Raw genomic sequence first — 17,599 nt, 5'->3', positions numbered from 1 at the left:
TTATTACCCATCCCTAACTGCCCTTGAATGGCATGGCTTGCTAGACTAACAGTCAACCACATGCAGTACTGGAATCTTATGTAGGCCAGACCAGGTTGAGGATAGGTGAACCAGATGGGTTTCAATGGTCATTATTGAACTTGGACTTCAATTTCACCATCTGTGGTAGGATTCAAACCGGAGATCCCCAGAGCATGACTGAGTCTCTAGATAATACTACAACACCTCCCCTTAATGCCAAGTTTATCAAAGCTATGATATAAATGCCAACTGCTATCAAGCAAAAGCAGCCAATGCATCTTCTGGGACACAATTAAAACCATATTAAAGCCACATTCAATTAGCTATTCTCTGGCAACAATTCATATTCTGACCACCAATACCTATCCACCCTGGTAACAGACAAGTCACATTCAGGAATGTCAGCTGAATTAGAAGAATTTTCTTGGACACTGCACTTATGCTCCCTTCCCTGCTGGAGCAAACACTGACATTTGCTGAATTCCTATCCAACAGGTTTCAATTCTGCTCCAGGAAGACAAGCCTGGTGATATTTGGACAGCTGGCCTCTTGATAACCTGCAACTTGCAACTTGCATCAGGTTCCAAAAAGATCCAGGTTAAAACCAGGAAGGCCAGCTGATCAGGACTCAGTAGCATTACTTGCTAGTGTTATTCTGCTTACAAAGTAAACATTTGAGGCAATGAATTACTGAGCATACAAGAGTGTCATGAGAATTGTGTGTAAACTTTATTAATCCCTCTGGTGACGACATGAGGGCAGCAGGAGGGGGAAGTCAAATGCACATCCATTTTTATTTGCTAACCAATAAGTTTGCACAACTGTACAAAGTAAATATTCACAATACCTTTGATGCTGAAGCTTTAACAGCACAATTTCCCTTTAGTGCACTGTCACCACTATAACCAGCATTCCATACTGGGCTGAATCCAATTCTCATCATTATCACATGGCCCCCAACTAACTGCAGACCAAAAGACTATTTGCCAGAGGTGTGCTCGGCTAAATAGTCAAAAAACTTCAAGCAGACTTTGGGTTACATTCTATTAAACCTAATATTCATGATTAGCAACAAGGCTCCTCATCATAAATTTCACATTAGGCACAAAAATGTTTTATTAAACAGTGGCACACCAGTTTACTTTTTGGCATGGAGGCCTGAACTGATGCAGAACTGAGTGCTCCAATCCAAAGAAGCTAGAACCCTTCTACACAGGAGGCCAAATGGGAATTTAGTGCTGAACCAAGAAACAGTCTGCATTTGCCTTCTAACTGCACTTTTAGCATTAAATATTTGGCAACGCATGCAAATACTGACAAAGTTAATTCCAAGCATAAACTCCAGGAGGAAATATTTGAATGCTGCCTTCAGTACCATTATTCCTCATCTCAACACATCACCCAAGGTACACATGGGCTGGTGTGGGAAGAAATACAGTTCACATTGCACTAAGCTACCAGCTTTGTGAACAACATTGGCAGCTGCTACTGGGAATATTACTAGATTCAGTAAACTAGTTAATACTTTCAATCTCATTCTTAATCAGTGCCTCAAAACAGTTTGTATTTCCTAAATACAATTTTAAAAAAGCTACATTTTTAAAGTTGAAATGTAATAGTGGGTAATAAATAACAGTAACAAGTCCTTTATAAATCTTCATGCTGCAGGAGTGTTCAGCCATAATCCTGTGCTCTTATGAGTGTCATACGCTTTCATGAAGATTTGAGTAGCAATGGTGAAACTGACAACGTGTTGATATTCTACATGTTGAAGCCATAAGCAGGCTGAGCATAGCCAGCTGGGTAACCATAAGCATAACCAGGCTGTGGGGGCACTGGGGTGGAGCCTGCTGTCAACATCAACTGCTGACCTAGAAAAAAAAATCAGAAAGCAACAAGTATTACAATTCATGCGTCATCCACCGTCACCTGCCAGGGGTTTACACAAAAACAACCAAGTCTGAAATTAAAAGCCATCGAGACTTCAACATATAGAAGCATCCAAAATCGGCTTTATAAAATGAAGTTACATGGTGCTGAGTTACCAAATTGTTAACACTGATCAATCACAAGCTCTCCAACATTTCACTCCCTCCACATTTCAGTCTATACAGAGACAAATTCCCAGAGGTCTGTGGAAGGAGTTCCTTTTGACTCATTCATAAATTAAGCAGTTTGAGTAGATGACAGAGCCCATTTCATATTTGGCACAGAACATCTCTACTTTTGTTTAACTAAAACATCACAACTTCTTGGAAATTAGCTCAGAGTGGGTACAGGAGTGGAGGCAGTCTGAAGAAGAAACAAGGTTGCACAATTCCAGTTATGTGCAAGCTATTACTTTTGTAAAGACAAATTCAATACTTGAGGTATTGCAAGCACAGGAATGTGTACAGGCAGACATTTGAAGTTAGTCTATACCTGAGCAATACTGCAGAGGCTAATTAAATTAGAAAGATCACAATGCATGGAGGAAAATTAAAGCCAGCACAGATTTGGGCAGTATGGTGGCAAAACAGTTGTCTGTACCAGGGATCTGGGTTTGATTCCAGCCCTCCTGTGTGGGTTTCCACCCAGCCCAAACATGTAGGTCAAGCAGATTGGTGGGATAACTACATGGGGTTAAGGGGATAGGATCAGCACAGATGTTGATGGGCCAAATGGCCTCCTGTACTGTAGGGATTCTAAATACCAGTTACATCCAACAAATTTGACAAATTAAACCAAAGACATGCAGCAGAATACAATGGTTGTCATGTATGAATTTGCAGGGAATGACTGCACTGATTTAAGTGGAGGACAGAAGGAAAAAGGTAGTGGGCAGGTAGTTACTTGCATGGCATCAAATCTGTACCTAGATATATAGAAACAGGTTATTTGCTGGTGACAATAGTGATTTGTAGAGAACCAAAAACAGCTAAAGCAGGCAGCAAGCAGACAGATACAAACTTAAATGAGGCATTAATTGGGAAAAGGATGAGGTATAAGAGCTGGATCTTTCAATATGCTATTGAAATATATTGAAAGCACATGTACAGAAAACCACAAGATACCTGCAGTCAAATTCAACTTGCTGCAGGTGACATTTGGACATTCCACTGCTCACTGGAGTATTAAATCTGGTGTTCCATCATGGACTAAAATCAGACAGGCATCCCATGTGCTGATTTCTAGTATTGTTTAACTTCATCTATAAGCTGGTGCTTTGATGTTTAGCATGCAGCTAATCTTGTATAGTAGCTCATTAATCTGTTGAAGGTATACTTAGTGCTGTTCCAAGCACCTATAATAATCCAGTCTTGGTCACCAAGAGTTAGCTACAGATTATAGTCAGGTTTGTATAGTGCTAAGAGGGCCTAGTATGGATTCCATAGACAGGACCACTAACTGCAGTGATACTAGGACACTGGCAAGTTCCAGGTGTAGAATATATCCTGTACCACTTAGTTTTGTTTACTGTATGGTGTTCAGTGGCATGCAACATGGAGGGGGTAGTAAAGAGGATAAATGCAAATTACTGATGCTGGAATCAAACCAAAAAATGCTGGAAAATCTGAACAGGTCTGGCAGCATTTGAGAGAAGAGATCTGACATGGAGTCCAAATGAGGTATTGATAGGGTGGATTCTGAGGCTATTTCCCAGGGCTGAAATGGTCACTACAAGAGGACACAGGTTTAAAAGGTGCTGGGGAGCAGGTACAGAGGGGATGTCAGGGGTAAGTTTTTCACTCAGAGGGTGGTGAGTGAGTGGAATTGGCTGCTGTTGGTGATGGAGACACACACTGGGCTCTTTTAAGAGACTTCTGGATGAGTACATGGAATTTAATGGGATTCAGAGTTATAGATAGTTCTATGGCCTGGTCGGTATGGATATGATTGGTGCAACTTGTGGGCCAAAGGGCCTGTTTGTGCTATAGTGTCCTATGACCCTTTGCCAAAGCTAGTAAAAGAGGAAGGAGGCATAATTGCCTCATTTGATTTGAAGCTGTGGGACATCAAAGATCAAAACCATTGTCAAGCCAAAGGGCTAAGCCCACCTGATAACCCCTTGCTTTTCCCCTCATTGTCTGCCTGATCTGTTGGGCACTTTTAGTATCTGCACACTTGGTTTGTACAAAACCAAGTTTTGTACTGACATTTAATTGCACAAACAAGTCAGCTACAAAAATGGGACTGGAGTTGCATATTTATAAAATTTGGTAAACTCAAGTCACAATTTTTTTGCTCAAGTGATATTCAACATACATGCACAAATATACACCACTCAAGCAAACCTACCAAATACTAGTGGAGCCGGCTCTGTCACTTGATCTTCATCTTTTCTTAAGCTATCTGAAGCATCAAGTTTATCTACCTATGGTTTAAGAAAAATTGAGTTAAGGCATCATAAACCATTAAGGCAACATAAACCACTTACTGTAAACAAAGTTGTAACATTTGGAGGCTTGTAAAAACATCCAAAGGTTATGATACTTACCTCTATTTGCATCAAGAGCCACAAAAAGGCATTCTATGACTGAAGGAGAACTTTGTCTACAGTGAGAAAGTTGCCTGATTTATCTACACAATACATATAGGTTCAATGCTTTAATATGGAAAGACTGGTGACAATTAAATGCTTGAAAAGATTGTTAATGCAAGAAATTCTAAAATGTTATTACTAAAAGCTAGATTTTGCAGAATCAGATGTTTTCCTAGGCAGTGGTTAGCACTACTGTCTCAGTACCAGAGACCAGGTTTGATTTCTGGCTTGGGTCACTGGAAGTTTGCATGTTCTCCCCATGTCTGCATGGGTTTTGTCTAGGCACTCATTTCCTCTTAGTCTGAGATATATGCTGGTTAGGTGCATTAACCCAAGGTGCCAGAATGTGACGACTAGGGAAATTTCACAAACTCCATTTCAATGTTAATGAAAGTTTTGTGACCAATAACTTTAGCTTGAGGGCAACTTGGCAACAGGGTAGTTCTACACACAAGTGGCAGACTGCATTCTCACTAAGGGCATTGGGTCTAGCTACCATGAATTTAACACAGCTAGGCTCATTAGTATTAAACCTACTCCGTACCACATTCTTTGAGGGGAAAAACTAGGAATGAAGCTGCTTCTGACATTCATAGGTCATTCAGCTCAGCATGCACAACTCTCCAAAAGGCATCTTACCTAGCACCCCTCCCAGTCCAACCCACTTACCATGGCTAATCCACCCAACATCTTTGCACTGTGGAAGAAAGCCCACAGACAGAAGGTCTACCCAGACCACTGCACAGTGCCAGAAATGAACTCAGATCTCCACTGCACGATAGTGCTAACTTCATTGTTCTGCCACAAGTGTAGCCTCTGTTGCCGCTCTAGCAATGGACTGAAACTGAGACTTAGTTCTAAAGGTGTTCTTGGAACAGTATCCAAAAAGGAGGAACTGATTTTCAGTTTGCAACTTGCAAAAACTCAAATCTTTTCTGTAAGCATGGCTGGATAGGAGAGAAGGTTAAAGATTAGGAAGTGATCATATCCAAAAATTACTGATCAAGTGGGGTGCAGTCCTGCACAACTGCCAGTAATGAAGCCTATTACTATTCACTGTTGTTGATTGCATCAACTTCAATAGTTTATCAAAATTGCTTTGGCTGTGATCAGTTGACTTCAGCTCAATGTTGCAACAGGAAAGGCAACTAAGCAGCAGAGCTACTAATGTTAAGGGAATTGCTTCAGGTCTTTCACCAAGCTGCAATACAGCATTGCAGCAACAGAGGATGGCAAATTCACTATTTAAATCAAAATCAAATCAAGTCTTTTCACAAAAAACCACACAGTTTTTGTGAGCCAAAAAACCTTAATTTTCAAATGGGAAGATGGAAACAGTATTGGATAAAACAAGTTAGTCAGCTCAACTCACTCCTTTAAAAGCAATACCAAAATTCAAAATTTCAAGAGTAAACATCTTGTTAACAAGTGGCAAAAATACCCAGAGTTTTAATAGCTGGAAAGTTGGTTTATAAAGCCTCTTGGAAGCAGGGAGGTTTAAAAGACAATGCTTCAACATGTTCCAGAGTCTTAGAAGAAGGTCATTAAGCCAAACAAAAACCTTTGTTAGGTAAGACAGCAAGCAGTTTAAGTTCTAAGTATTAGTCAATATCTACAAAAGAATTAATTGCAAGGCAATCTGAATTATGATTGGTTAAGGAGCTCCCTCTGCATTGAGCAAAAAACCTACAGCTACATTTCAGGGAGTCCAGCTATATTAGAGAAAAAGCAGATGGTCACCTTTTCCATTAATTCATCAACCTGCAAGAAAATTCAGAGGTGAAACTTGAAACCTAGAGTAAAAGCACAAATTTAAAGACAGGAAAATCAAAACAATTGCGATCCATACAGAAAAGATTTTAACTTTAGTAGGGCTACACCAGCAAATCCTTCAATCTCTCAATGGTTGTAAATGAAAAACCTCAAACACCTTCACTCAAGTCTACAAGTAGGTAGTTGGCTTGTCTGTTGAATGCCACCATGCATTACTGGCTTGTCATTGTAATCTCATTTAAATGAAGTACAGTCCATACAATACACAAACTAATGCAGACTCCATATGTACACACATTAGTACACAAATGTCTACTTAGTTGCTCACAGCAATCCTAGCATATTTATTCATGAAACATTATGCTAATCTGCTGGTGTCTATTCTAGCCTACCCACATCTACATTTCAGCCAACCTGAACAGCTAAAACAGACAGATGGAACACAGCAAGTGTTAATTTGTTTCTTTTTGAAAGAGTTAAAAACCAACATCTAGGACACAAGAGGCAACCTTTCAATTCCATCAAAATCAAAACTACACAGTAATGCCGAGTTCAGGTATACTGTACCAGTTTGCTAATGCACCAATATTGTATCCAGCTTCAAATCAATGCTACTAGATACAATTTCAGTCTTGTACTGAAGCAGAGATAGCCTCACTCCTCCTGCCCGCCAATCCTGTTCTACAAAGTTCCACAAATGTTAACTGACTTCTGGATCAGATGTTCAATGAATTCACCAATGCAAGTTATTCAGCTGCCCAAGCTTTTCAATGCAGAAATCCCTCCCCACAACAGTTTTTCTTTTAAGGCAATTCAAACCTACCTCTGCTCAAACTTTAGTCACTTGTTCTAATATTTTGTGGTCTGATATCAAACTTGATCAATACTCCAATTAAAGTGCCTTGGGATGTGCTACCAGGCCAACAGGAATAGTATAGTAAAAATACAAAGCCAATGTTACCAATTCTACTTGTACTCAAGTTATGCAAGAACATCTACCCCAATTTATGCAGATGAAAACCCAAATTCTAGGTCAATGGTCAAACCATGACTTGTCATCTCAACTTTCCAGAAGCTTCAATATTGTGTTTTATGCAATTCCTATTAGCTGCTTTTAACTATAGGTGCGATTGAAAGTAGTACGAAGGGTTTAAAAGTTCACTTACTTTGCTAAGGTATTCCCTCATGACTTGAATAAAGTACGGCATTGCAAAGTCCATGATGTTATGCCTCCATGACAGCTCAAGAACTACATCAGGTCGTAATAAATCATAGCATGTAAATAAGCAGGATGCAAAACATTCTTGCTTGCCCTCTTCCAAGAACCACTGCAGAAGTTTCTCAGAGAGCTCAGTGTCCTTGGACTCTGCTGTATATTGCATTGCATCCTACAAAACAAGGCAGTTACTCAAAAGTTGAATCCTTGCACAGGAAGTTCAGAATCAAATTTTTCACTCAAATATCTGTAGCAAGATTGAAAGCATCAAACAGATGCTTACCTTGTACAAGCAGTCTTTTTTGCACAGTTCCACACTTTGTTTCCAACGATTGTTACCTTTGTAGAGATAAGCAGCAATGCGCCTAAATTCAATTAGCTCATGCTTTTCTAATCGCTGAGCAAGGATAATGTTGTCAAAGTTATCATATGCATCAATAGATGTACGCAAGCCCTGTAAAGAGGTGAAACAAAACAAGTTGCTTTGACTACATGCAAACAAGCTGCTGACAAACTTTAAAGTACAGAAACCCAAAAGGTTTGAATTAAAGTTAAACTGTTTACACTGTTCCCATGACAATTATTAGAGATCACTTTGGGGGGTTGCCAGCTCCTTGGGGAGTACTCAGGTCTGTCTGCAGCACACTCAAAAGGCACCCAAAAATCTTTAAATCAAAAAAGGCCCAATAAAACAGGATACACAAGGTTAGCATGCTTGAAATAGAGCCAAAGAAAATTGCACTATTAGAAATAAAACTTCCTATTTAATAGAACACTTACTCCAAATGAAGTTAGAAGATAGTACAAGTTTGTTTTAAATGGCCACCCTAACAATGGAGGCAGGGATGCCCTGAAGCAATGACTGAGTCACAGGTAAACATGCAGTGAAGCTAGCTACAATTCCAACAGACCATCTTCCCATTAAGATCTGGTGCAAAACCACTAAACTATGAATAAAGCAGCTTGCTAATTCACCAAGAACCAAATTGGGAATTCACTTGAACAATTACTTGTCCTGCTCAGGAGAGATTTTCCCTAGAAGTTTCAATACATTGCAGCACTGACCTGATAATCCTCCTCTTCAGTAAGTAGGTTGTTCAGAGCTTCATTCACAGATTTGTTATTGTGACTCTGAACAGAACGCAAGTATGGCTTAATCAGTGGCAATTGGTCCACCTACAAATCAGAGCAAACAGTAACACTAAACATCAAGTCACAGTAACATTTGTCCATACAAATCTTGATCTCAATAAGTCAAAGGATTTTGCTGTGTACTTCATAAATCATGACTCACCTTACTGAAAAAACTGACTGCTCTGGTATGGTCCAAACGTGGTGACAACACCAGCAAAAGATCATTGATCAATAGGGGCTTGAAGTCCAAATAAAACTGCAGAGCCTTGTAATACAATTCCACATTAGCAACCTGAGGGGGAAATTGGAGAATTAACCACTTGTTTAGCATGAGAACAGGAACTCTGCCTTGTTACTTCAAAAATCTACCGAAATCCAACATGGAGCACTCACTATAGGGACAACGGTTTCAGTATTTTGACCCAAGTGACGAAGCAACACTAATCTATGCACAAAAACACAACTACCCAGGAACAGGTCTGTGGAAGGATCTCTCACTTGTTGGGTACAATAGCATATTGGTCAGCAAGTACCTTTGCAATAATGTCTTTGTACTGCCCTTCCTTCCAAGCATCAGTTGGGTGACTCATCATAGTAATTACTGCATTGTCATACTCTTCATATTTATCATACAGGAAGACCAGCTCAGCCCAAAGATGGGCCTGCTCTGCAGCACGAAGGACCTGGAAAAGAAAGTTAGCAAACGCCAGTTCAAATGAGACTAATCTGCATAATCAAATAGATTCCAACTTTTGCCAAAAGAGAAATTTTTGTATAGAAAAGATGGCACAAGTGTGGTGATGGAGCACAGGAGGCAGCCATTCAGCCCATTATGCCCACTTTTGGTAGATCTGCCAGCATAGTTAAATGTTTTATCCAATTTGCTTCTTCCACCCTTTGAGGCAGTAGTGATTATAATTTATTGCATAGAATTCTCATAACTGAACTTACTACTGGAAATAAAAATTTACAGTTGCACTGAAATAATCCTGGTTTGTTTTCAGTACCAGATATCTTGAACAAATACCTACAGTTTTTTGTCAGAATACAAAAATTTAAATGAAGTACAAGCCCACTTCACCAGGAAGATGCTATTAATTTCAATCAAGACAAAACACTGCAATGTGCCAACTTTAAGCCACCTTTGGAATATTTTGAAGAATGCTGCACTATGCATAGAAGGTCTGAAAGAAGCTGAATGAGTGGAAAGTATAACTGTAAATACCTTTGGAATATTAACTCTGGACCAGAATAACTCCAAATGTTCACGCATCTTTTGAGGCTTAAATTTGGAGTACAAAATTGCCAACTCCGTGAACATTCCCATGTGCGCTCGTTCCAAACCTAATGCTGCTTCCAAGAGGGAGATTAGTTCCTCAAAGTATCCCCGATCCTAGTGCAAAATAAAGCAATTTTTAATACAAGGGTAACAATAGCACATGAACACAAACAGGAGCAAACTATTTAGCCCCTCAAGCTGGCTCCACCAATGGTGACCAAAAATTATGGTTTCAACTCCATTTTGACTGCTCCACTAATCTTTCATGGCTCCATGCATCAATTTAGTAAAATCTGAACTCCCAATGCATTTACACAACTATAACTGCACAGTATACAAGATGTGGTCTCTGCAATGCTCTGTACAACTTGTTCAATTTTTGTAAAAAGATAGTAACCATTAGCCTTAAATGTTTGTTGGGTCTGCAGTGACTCACTCAAATACCTAGATCATTCTGCATCTCAAGAACAAATCACAGCCACTGTTTAATACTGCTTTTAAAAAAAATTTCATGCCAAACATCCCCCCTCACCCCTCCATTTTAGGGAGGGATTGCCATATTTTGCTCATTATATCCATTTGCAACCCCATGACCTCTTCAAACATGCTTTCCTAGCTATTTGTCAACAGTTCTCCTTAAGTCACTCTTGCCTTCTACGTTACTCAAAGGCTGCATTTTCTAGAATCTTTCTTCAATTAAAACCTGGAATCCTGATCATTCTGGTAAGAAAAATTGGCTTTGAGTAGTGTAGATTTAAGTATTATGCTTGCTGATCACAGTACTCCAGTCATCTATGGCATTAGAATTCAACTGGCTGAAGCCACTCAAATACCAGCAGTCCATTAGACCATTTGATTCTATGTGCCAGTTTGAGACACTAATGATTTATGACTCTGGATCCCCAAGTATCCAAGGGCTTCCATGCTCTTCACCATTTGGAATAGTGTTCTATCCTTGACATCAGCAAGTAGAATGAGTAATGGAATTCAGGCCCATTTCACTAAGTGCAGCAACATTTGTGATAAATAAATCAAACTCAGCTTCATTGTTTCATCTGAGTATCCTACAAATGCAAGTTTAAGGAACAAATTTCTACAAGTCACTAGATTTGATCTTAAGACTGAAGTGTATGTTTGAAGTAGAATAAGGCTCTCATTGCCATTGGAAGCTAGCCAATAACTTCCCGGTCACTATGGATATTGTCTTAACCTACAGTTCACCCGTGGATCAATACTCTATTGAACATCTGTACATGTAATCAGATGCACTGATTCAGAACCCTGCTAGGTGTGTATGGGGATCTGCCACTTTAAAACTGGAAAATCAGAATAATAAGTGCTTCAGACATTCTAGAGCCTACCTGCTACTCATGACATCCAGTAACAAACAAAAAGCTATCAAAACCTTGCATTTAGTTGAAATCTAGGAAAAAGCACTCAAATTTTTAAATTGGAATATCTATTCCAAAATTGATCTGTTCAGTCAGCAGGAAGCACAGCAAAAGCCTGCAACATTTGCTGTCAGATTATGGTTACAAGTCTCTGATAAAGCATCATGGCAGCCAGCCAGATCCATCCATTTCCCATGCAAATAATTACTATGTTACAGGACACATGCCCCTGCTAATGTTTCAATAATTTTAATTTCATGTTTATTAAACCATGGAATCCAAGCCAAATCAGAGGTAAACTGTTAACCTTTTAGCTAGTTGGGAATTGAGTTACAAAATGCACACTAATTCAACATGTCCCCAATCTGCTTTAGTATCTGCATCACAATCAATCCTGTATTTCAATGTTGGTACTGGTTACAAGTGTGCAAACACCAAAATGCAGAGTGTCTACCAGTAATGCTCGGTAGACCATGTACTTGCAGCAGACAGGAAACTAAACAGCCAACATTATAGAACTGGCATTACCTGGTAATAACTGATCAACTCCTCCAGCTCGTCTGCATGGATGACGATGTGTAGTCCACATATCTGGGCCAGGCGGAACTCCTCACCATCAACACAGGCAAAACAAACCTAGAGGTGAAGAGACAATTCCAAAGATTCACAGTAAATTAACTTGAAATTCTGCACACCAGTTGTCAATTAGATTGAGGTTTAAATAAAAACTTCAGTGGCTATTTAATAGAAACTTGATAAAAATGTTTTCACGCCAAAGTCCATCTTAGATCATTGGTCAGGTAGTTTCAGTTTTCATCCATTTGTGGGCTGCAAATCACTGGCAAGGCCAGCATTTAACACCCATTGGCTAATTGTCCAGAGATTCAAAAATCTTCAAGAACCAATTCCATTCACCTGGTTTTTGACCAAATACAAAAACCGCTTTAGTGGTGATAATTAGATGGTTGTATACCTCATACCTCTTTCCAAGTCCTGGTGCTGTTAGCTTTGCGGGCACTGTCCACAGCAGCCTGGTACTCTCCTAGGTGTACCAGAGTGGAAGCCAAGCGAGCAAAGTTGGAGACGTTGTTGTAAAGTAACTTTGCTGCATCATACATGCCATCATCATAGCAGCGATCACCAACCTACATTCAGAAGTTACAATTAGTTCCATACATGCTCTTTCAACAGATTGATGGCCATCTGTGCCATAAGTTGGTTTTTATAATAGGAGTTAGAAATCTGTCCAACAGCTATTCACAGTACAGGAGGCCACCACTCCAAGTGAATCTATGCCACCTTGCTGCAGAGCAAACCATTCAGTCCCATTCTCCTGTTCCTTCTGTTTGCAGCTGCAAATTTTTGCTTCAAATGTCCATCCAATCTCACTTATAGTTACTGTCCACTTCCAGCAATCTAGTGGGTAGCAAGTTCCAAACTAAAAAAGGTTAATTTTCTAACAAATAATCCAAACACTTCAGTGAGGTCAATGGTTTCAAGTGGTAGAGTTACTACATGAAAATCTGTTTGGGAACCCACAATGCTTTGAGATTCAAGCCTTCCACTGAAAAATTAAACTGAGCATTTCTAAATGTTCTCTCCATTTGGCGTAGCACATTAAAGTGACTTTAATCTATACAGGTGTAATACATTGTGGGTCACGCTAAGATTGCATGTAAATTGGATGACTGATTTAAAATACAAGCAAACTCAACAAATGGTGTTATTTGAGAAGCTTGTGTTCAAGGTATTACTTACTTGCTGAATGTGGGCATTATTGGGTCCATTAACAAATTCCTCCAACTCAGACAGGCGGTTAGTCTTTGCCAGAGCAAATATCAGCTCCGTCTCTACATAGGACTCCTTGGCTTTCTTCCGAGCCATCTGCAGAAACTTCACTAGGTCTTCCCAGTTATCTGAAAGGTCAGAAATTGGGATTATAATATTCACTAAAGCTATGAAATACCTTAAACTTTCAACACACAAGGGGGTGGTGGGGAATGAATTGTTCAAGTAAAATAATCAGGTAACAATATTGCACAGGTGAACAGATGGGAAGGAGTTTAATTGGGTAGTTGCAAGGATGTTAAGCACAGAAGAGTCAAACTGCTCTTCCTGAAATTCTAGTGCTAATTGAAAACCTGCAGAGTAACAAATACATTCCCAATAGGCAGCTTTTATTCCATTCAGATGCTCTTGCTCCAAGTTAGCTGGAGTAACAGCTGCAATAGGGTGCTTATTGTCACAGGGTAGTGTAGTGTCCAGCTCACCAACAACCCATACTAGTTTCCCCTATGCTGGCACTACGGTTAATGAAAGCCTACCAAGGCATCTACTTTCACAGAAGTAGGACATGTCCCATTTCAGCTACACCAACTTTTAGATGCACCATAGAAAGCATTCTCTCTGGTTGTATCATACCTTGGTATGGCTCCTGCTCTGCCCAAGACTGCAAACTAAAGGTTATGAATACAGCCCAATCCATCATGCAAACCAGTCACCCATCCATTAACCGTCTACACTTCCCATTGCCTCCACAAAGCATCCAGCATAATTAAGGACCCCACGCAACCCAGACACTTCTGCCAGGAAAAATACAAAGTCAGATCGTTTGCCAATTGACTCAGCTTCTTCTCTCATGTCAGACTTTTGAATGGACCTACCTTGCATTAAGTTGCTCTTTCTCTACTCCCTAGCTATGACTAACACTCTTTCCTTCATGATCTACCTTGTCTGTATAGCTGACAAAAATATTGTCACATTAATATACATTGAAGAGTCAGTCAAATCAAACTGCAGGACAAGTTACTTCTAAATTGCAGAATGACTAGGTTGTCAAAGGTTAAAAATGGTGGTAGGATAGCAGTAGCATGATAAGGCAATTAAAAATGCAGCTATTTTGGCAGGCACTTTCAATGTTCAACACAGTTAAGTAGACTCAAGCAAAGTGATTCCATTTGCAATTATAATTGCACTCAACACAAACATCAAGGTGAAATTGGACTAATTATACTCCAAACTAAGGAGGCCTGGTGAAACAAGGTGGATTTTAAAGGGTGGTGACAAAAGAGTTGGAGAGATGGAAGGAGCAAGCAGTTAGGGATGAATTTCCAAAGCTTGGGGCCTAGATAGCAGGGCAATCAAGGTGCACGCAGGCAGAACATTTAAAAGGTTGTTACATCAGAGATAAAAAGGGCAAATGCAGAGTGATTTGAACAGGGGGATAAAAATTCTCGCTTGTGGACCAGCAGTCAATGGAGGTTAGGCAATAGAGTAATGGGTACGTGAAATGCACGCTAATTATGCAAGTCCACAACCCAGAAACAAAAACCCAACTGGTCTATACTAGTTTACATCCCACATTAGACAAGATAGATAGAACAGTAGTTAATAAGTGGAGTGGAGCACCCAGCCAAAAAGGTACACTGGAATTGTTGATAGGTATTAAAGATTTAGCAGATAAGCTGAGGCAGAGATGGGCAATATTATGGAGATGAAGTAGTCTTGATAAGGAAAAGATATGGATTAGAAGTTGTTCAGCTCCAGGGCAACTAGGATATCAAGGCTGCAAATATGGTCAAGGGGATGGAACCAGCAGCAATGCACCACAACAAGTGACCTTCCAATTTGAACTCCAGGAATGGATGTTGGACAAGCAATCCAGCTGAGGCAATGGATAGGACATGCTTTTGTCAGCTTACATATGGGACCCTTGGTATGTTTTGGATAACATTGCAAGTGGATTAATCTTTCAGGGGCTCATGTGGACATGAGAACAAACTACTGCAGACAATTCACTAGTTATGGCTGGATGGCAAGAACAGAACCAGGTGAGGATAGCCCCAGTCATTTGGCAAACCAAGGCAGTTTGAGGATGGCATGGTTAAACAAAAGGCTACTGACAGCTAAAGATAAGATAACATGGTCACAGTATGTGCTGTGACTTTGATCACACTGTTCTGGTAAGAGCAAGAAACATTGGCAGGAATTCACAAATGAGTTCAGGAAAATTTGGTATATTCAAAAAGACAATGAAAGCAGGCATGGAGATGGGCTATAGTTAAAGGATGGAGGGGAAGGGATTCAGATTTCAAACAAGAGGAACCAATTATAATAGCCACTGGTTCTGGAGCTGTGGGAATGATCATGTGTTGATATGAGGGGAGGCTGGAAGATTAATAGATCAGGAAAAGAAACAGAATGGATGGCCACATTCTTGGATGTTTTTATTTACATTAGAACACTTACTGAATGCACCCAGTAACAAAGTAATGATTCATTGTCCATTACTTACTGTTCTTGTTGGCTGCTTTCACAACTTCCATATAAGCAGATGGATCATCAGCCTTGATGTAGGAATCTATGGCTTCTTTAACCAGGTCTTTTTGCAACTGCGCTCTTGCCAGCTGACTCCATACAGCTGGCTCATTGCAACGTTCTGCAAACTCATAAGCACGATCAAGATTTCCAATATGTTCAATCAGAACCTAAGGATGGAAGTCAATAAAAAAAGTTTAACTAACCATTTTAAATCCCCAAATTTATTCTCGCACTCACCCTCCAAGTGCTTGTCAGACAGAACAAATACATGCTGCCAATTTGCACCCAAAGTTATTCAAAATATCTCAACAGATCAAAGAAAACAAACAAACATTCTTGCCTGCACTGCAGAGGTGTTCACATCAAACTTCCGAAAAATTGCAAAGGCTTCTTCAAAAAGCTCATTGCTGATAGCAATGTTGGCAATATCAGGAGCATCATAGTTGTCCAGCCGATTGATGTACTCCATAACACGGGTGCGATCAGCTTTAATTGCAGTGAGAATCAGGAGGTTCTGCAGATTTCTGTGCATGGGGGGATTACATTAATCTCAGAAACAATCCCAAAACAAATTTCAGTGGTAAAAGGCAATCAAATAGAATTACAAAATATTTTAAACTTATTCCATGCACAGTGACTGGAACCAAATAAGTCTTCAGCTGCAGAATTTCAGAGGTGGATGTACAGCTCATTTTCAGCACCCCACACACCCTGGATTTAGCAGTGGGGGCAGCTCCAAGACCAGAACACTGGGGTGCCAACTGCTGCTGTACTCAGTAGAACTACAATACCATCAGGCTCCTACACTTTTTGGGAGCTAAAGCCAATTACCATTAATGAGATAAAACCATACAAATAGTTCATTGCAACACCTGCATTTAGCCAATATTTGCAAAATGTTTTGGATTTACAATGCATAGAATTAGTTTAGGTCAAAATTTTCTACCTGTGTTCACTAAAGACATTGTTATCCAAAACTATTTTCTCAAGCAGTTCAATCAGCTCATTGGGAAGGTCTGCAGTCATGAAGGCCTTCACAGTAACAGATACTTCCTCTGGATCCTGGGTTTCCGACAGGGCCGTTTGGACAACCTGAAAAATTACGTGCAAAGTAGTTCAAGAGGCTTACTGCTGAAAGTAATTGTTTGAACTGCATTCCAAAATAAGCTCAATATCTTAGGTGGCCTAAAGATGGCCCTCAGTAACCAGGGAAAAGATGAAGGAATGAATCATTCTGCCACATCCAAGTCAGGAACAAATCAGCAGATACATCACACACCTAATTTAGTTCAGTGATGGACAACTTGTGACCTAGGGCCACATGCAGCCCACAAGACAGTTGCAGGACTGCAGCCCCTGTGCAAGGTCGACATTCCAATTTTTAACCATGTTGTTTTCCTGCCAGTATGATTGATGTGATATGTAAAGGGCACATGGAGACAGACATACTGATTGCACACTGAGCATGCTCCCAATGCTCTGGTGCAAATATTTTGTTTTACAATCAAGTTGATGACAGTTCTATTAACAAATGATTTAAATATTTCAAGTGTATTTAAATCTTATTCATGGAGTCATGGTTAGTGACCAAGCCTGATTTCAATCTTGCAGTCCACTGAGATGGAGGGCAGCTCACTGGTCTAGCTCAAATTCAGACAGTTAATGGAAATTTGACAGTAAATCTCATTGTAGCCCTGCTGAATTCAGTAGCAAGGGCAAGTCTCATGAGTGAAACGACTGAACATCTTCAAATGCTCACAGTATCCACTGATGACCATCTAGTTACTTGGCATTCAGCTCTTCTCCTGGAGTCTGGCATATTCAATCTAGCTGAAAGCTTGCATCTGGTTTCATTAACACCAAAGTGCCCATGTTGTTACATGGAATCCATTTCAGATGTTGCTAAAATTTAAATTTTTTTCCATTCTAAATCCACCTTCAAA

At 39.9% G+C, this 17,599-nt stretch overlaps 1 protein-coding gene across 3 annotated transcripts in view; it reads right to left on the bottom strand.

Annotated features, from left to right (window-relative positions):
* Window positions 1-728: 728 nt before the first annotated feature.
* The window catches only part of cltcl1 (clathrin, heavy chain-like 1), a 60,831-nt gene continuing 43,960 nt past the window's right edge, over window positions 729-17,599 (bottom strand). Inside the window, exons 19-33 of one of the 3 annotated variants that reach the window (XM_080208067.1) lie at window positions 16,603-16,748; window positions 15,997-16,180; window positions 15,631-15,823; window positions 13,095-13,252; window positions 12,317-12,481; window positions 11,865-11,972; window positions 9,892-10,059; window positions 9,200-9,349; window positions 8,827-8,958; window positions 8,598-8,708; window positions 7,816-7,986; window positions 7,483-7,704; window positions 6,284-6,304; window positions 4,300-4,375; window positions 729-1,892 (exon numbers count right to left, since the gene is read on the bottom strand). In XM_080208067.1, the coding sequence (XP_080064193.1) occupies window positions 1,783-1,892; window positions 4,300-4,375; window positions 6,284-6,304; window positions 7,483-7,704; window positions 7,816-7,986; window positions 8,598-8,708; window positions 8,827-8,958; window positions 9,200-9,349; window positions 9,892-10,059; window positions 11,865-11,972; window positions 12,317-12,481; window positions 13,095-13,252; window positions 15,631-15,823; window positions 15,997-16,180; window positions 16,603-16,748 (2,115 nt within the window). In that variant the 3' untranslated portion in view covers window positions 729-1,782. Of the gene's footprint in view, window positions 1,893-4,299; window positions 4,376-6,283; window positions 6,337-7,482; window positions 7,705-7,815; window positions 7,987-8,597; window positions 8,709-8,826; window positions 8,959-9,199; window positions 9,350-9,891; window positions 10,060-11,864; window positions 11,973-12,316; window positions 12,482-13,094; window positions 13,253-15,630; window positions 15,824-15,996; window positions 16,181-16,602; window positions 16,749-17,599 lie in introns of those variants that run through there. The other 2 variants (XM_080208068.1, XM_080208069.1) reach the window with 2 other exon arrangements.

The sequence above is a fragment of the Carcharhinus amblyrhynchos genome, chromosome 20, assembly GCF_965287045.1.
Source record: "Carcharhinus amblyrhynchos chromosome 20, sCarAmb.v2.hapA, whole genome shotgun sequence".
Classification (NCBI taxonomy): domain Eukaryota; kingdom Metazoa; phylum Chordata; class Chondrichthyes; order Carcharhiniformes; family Carcharhinidae; genus Carcharhinus; species Carcharhinus amblyrhynchos.
The sequence above is the reverse complement of the archived record's forward strand: the minus strand, read 5'-3'. Positions and strand labels throughout refer to the sequence as shown.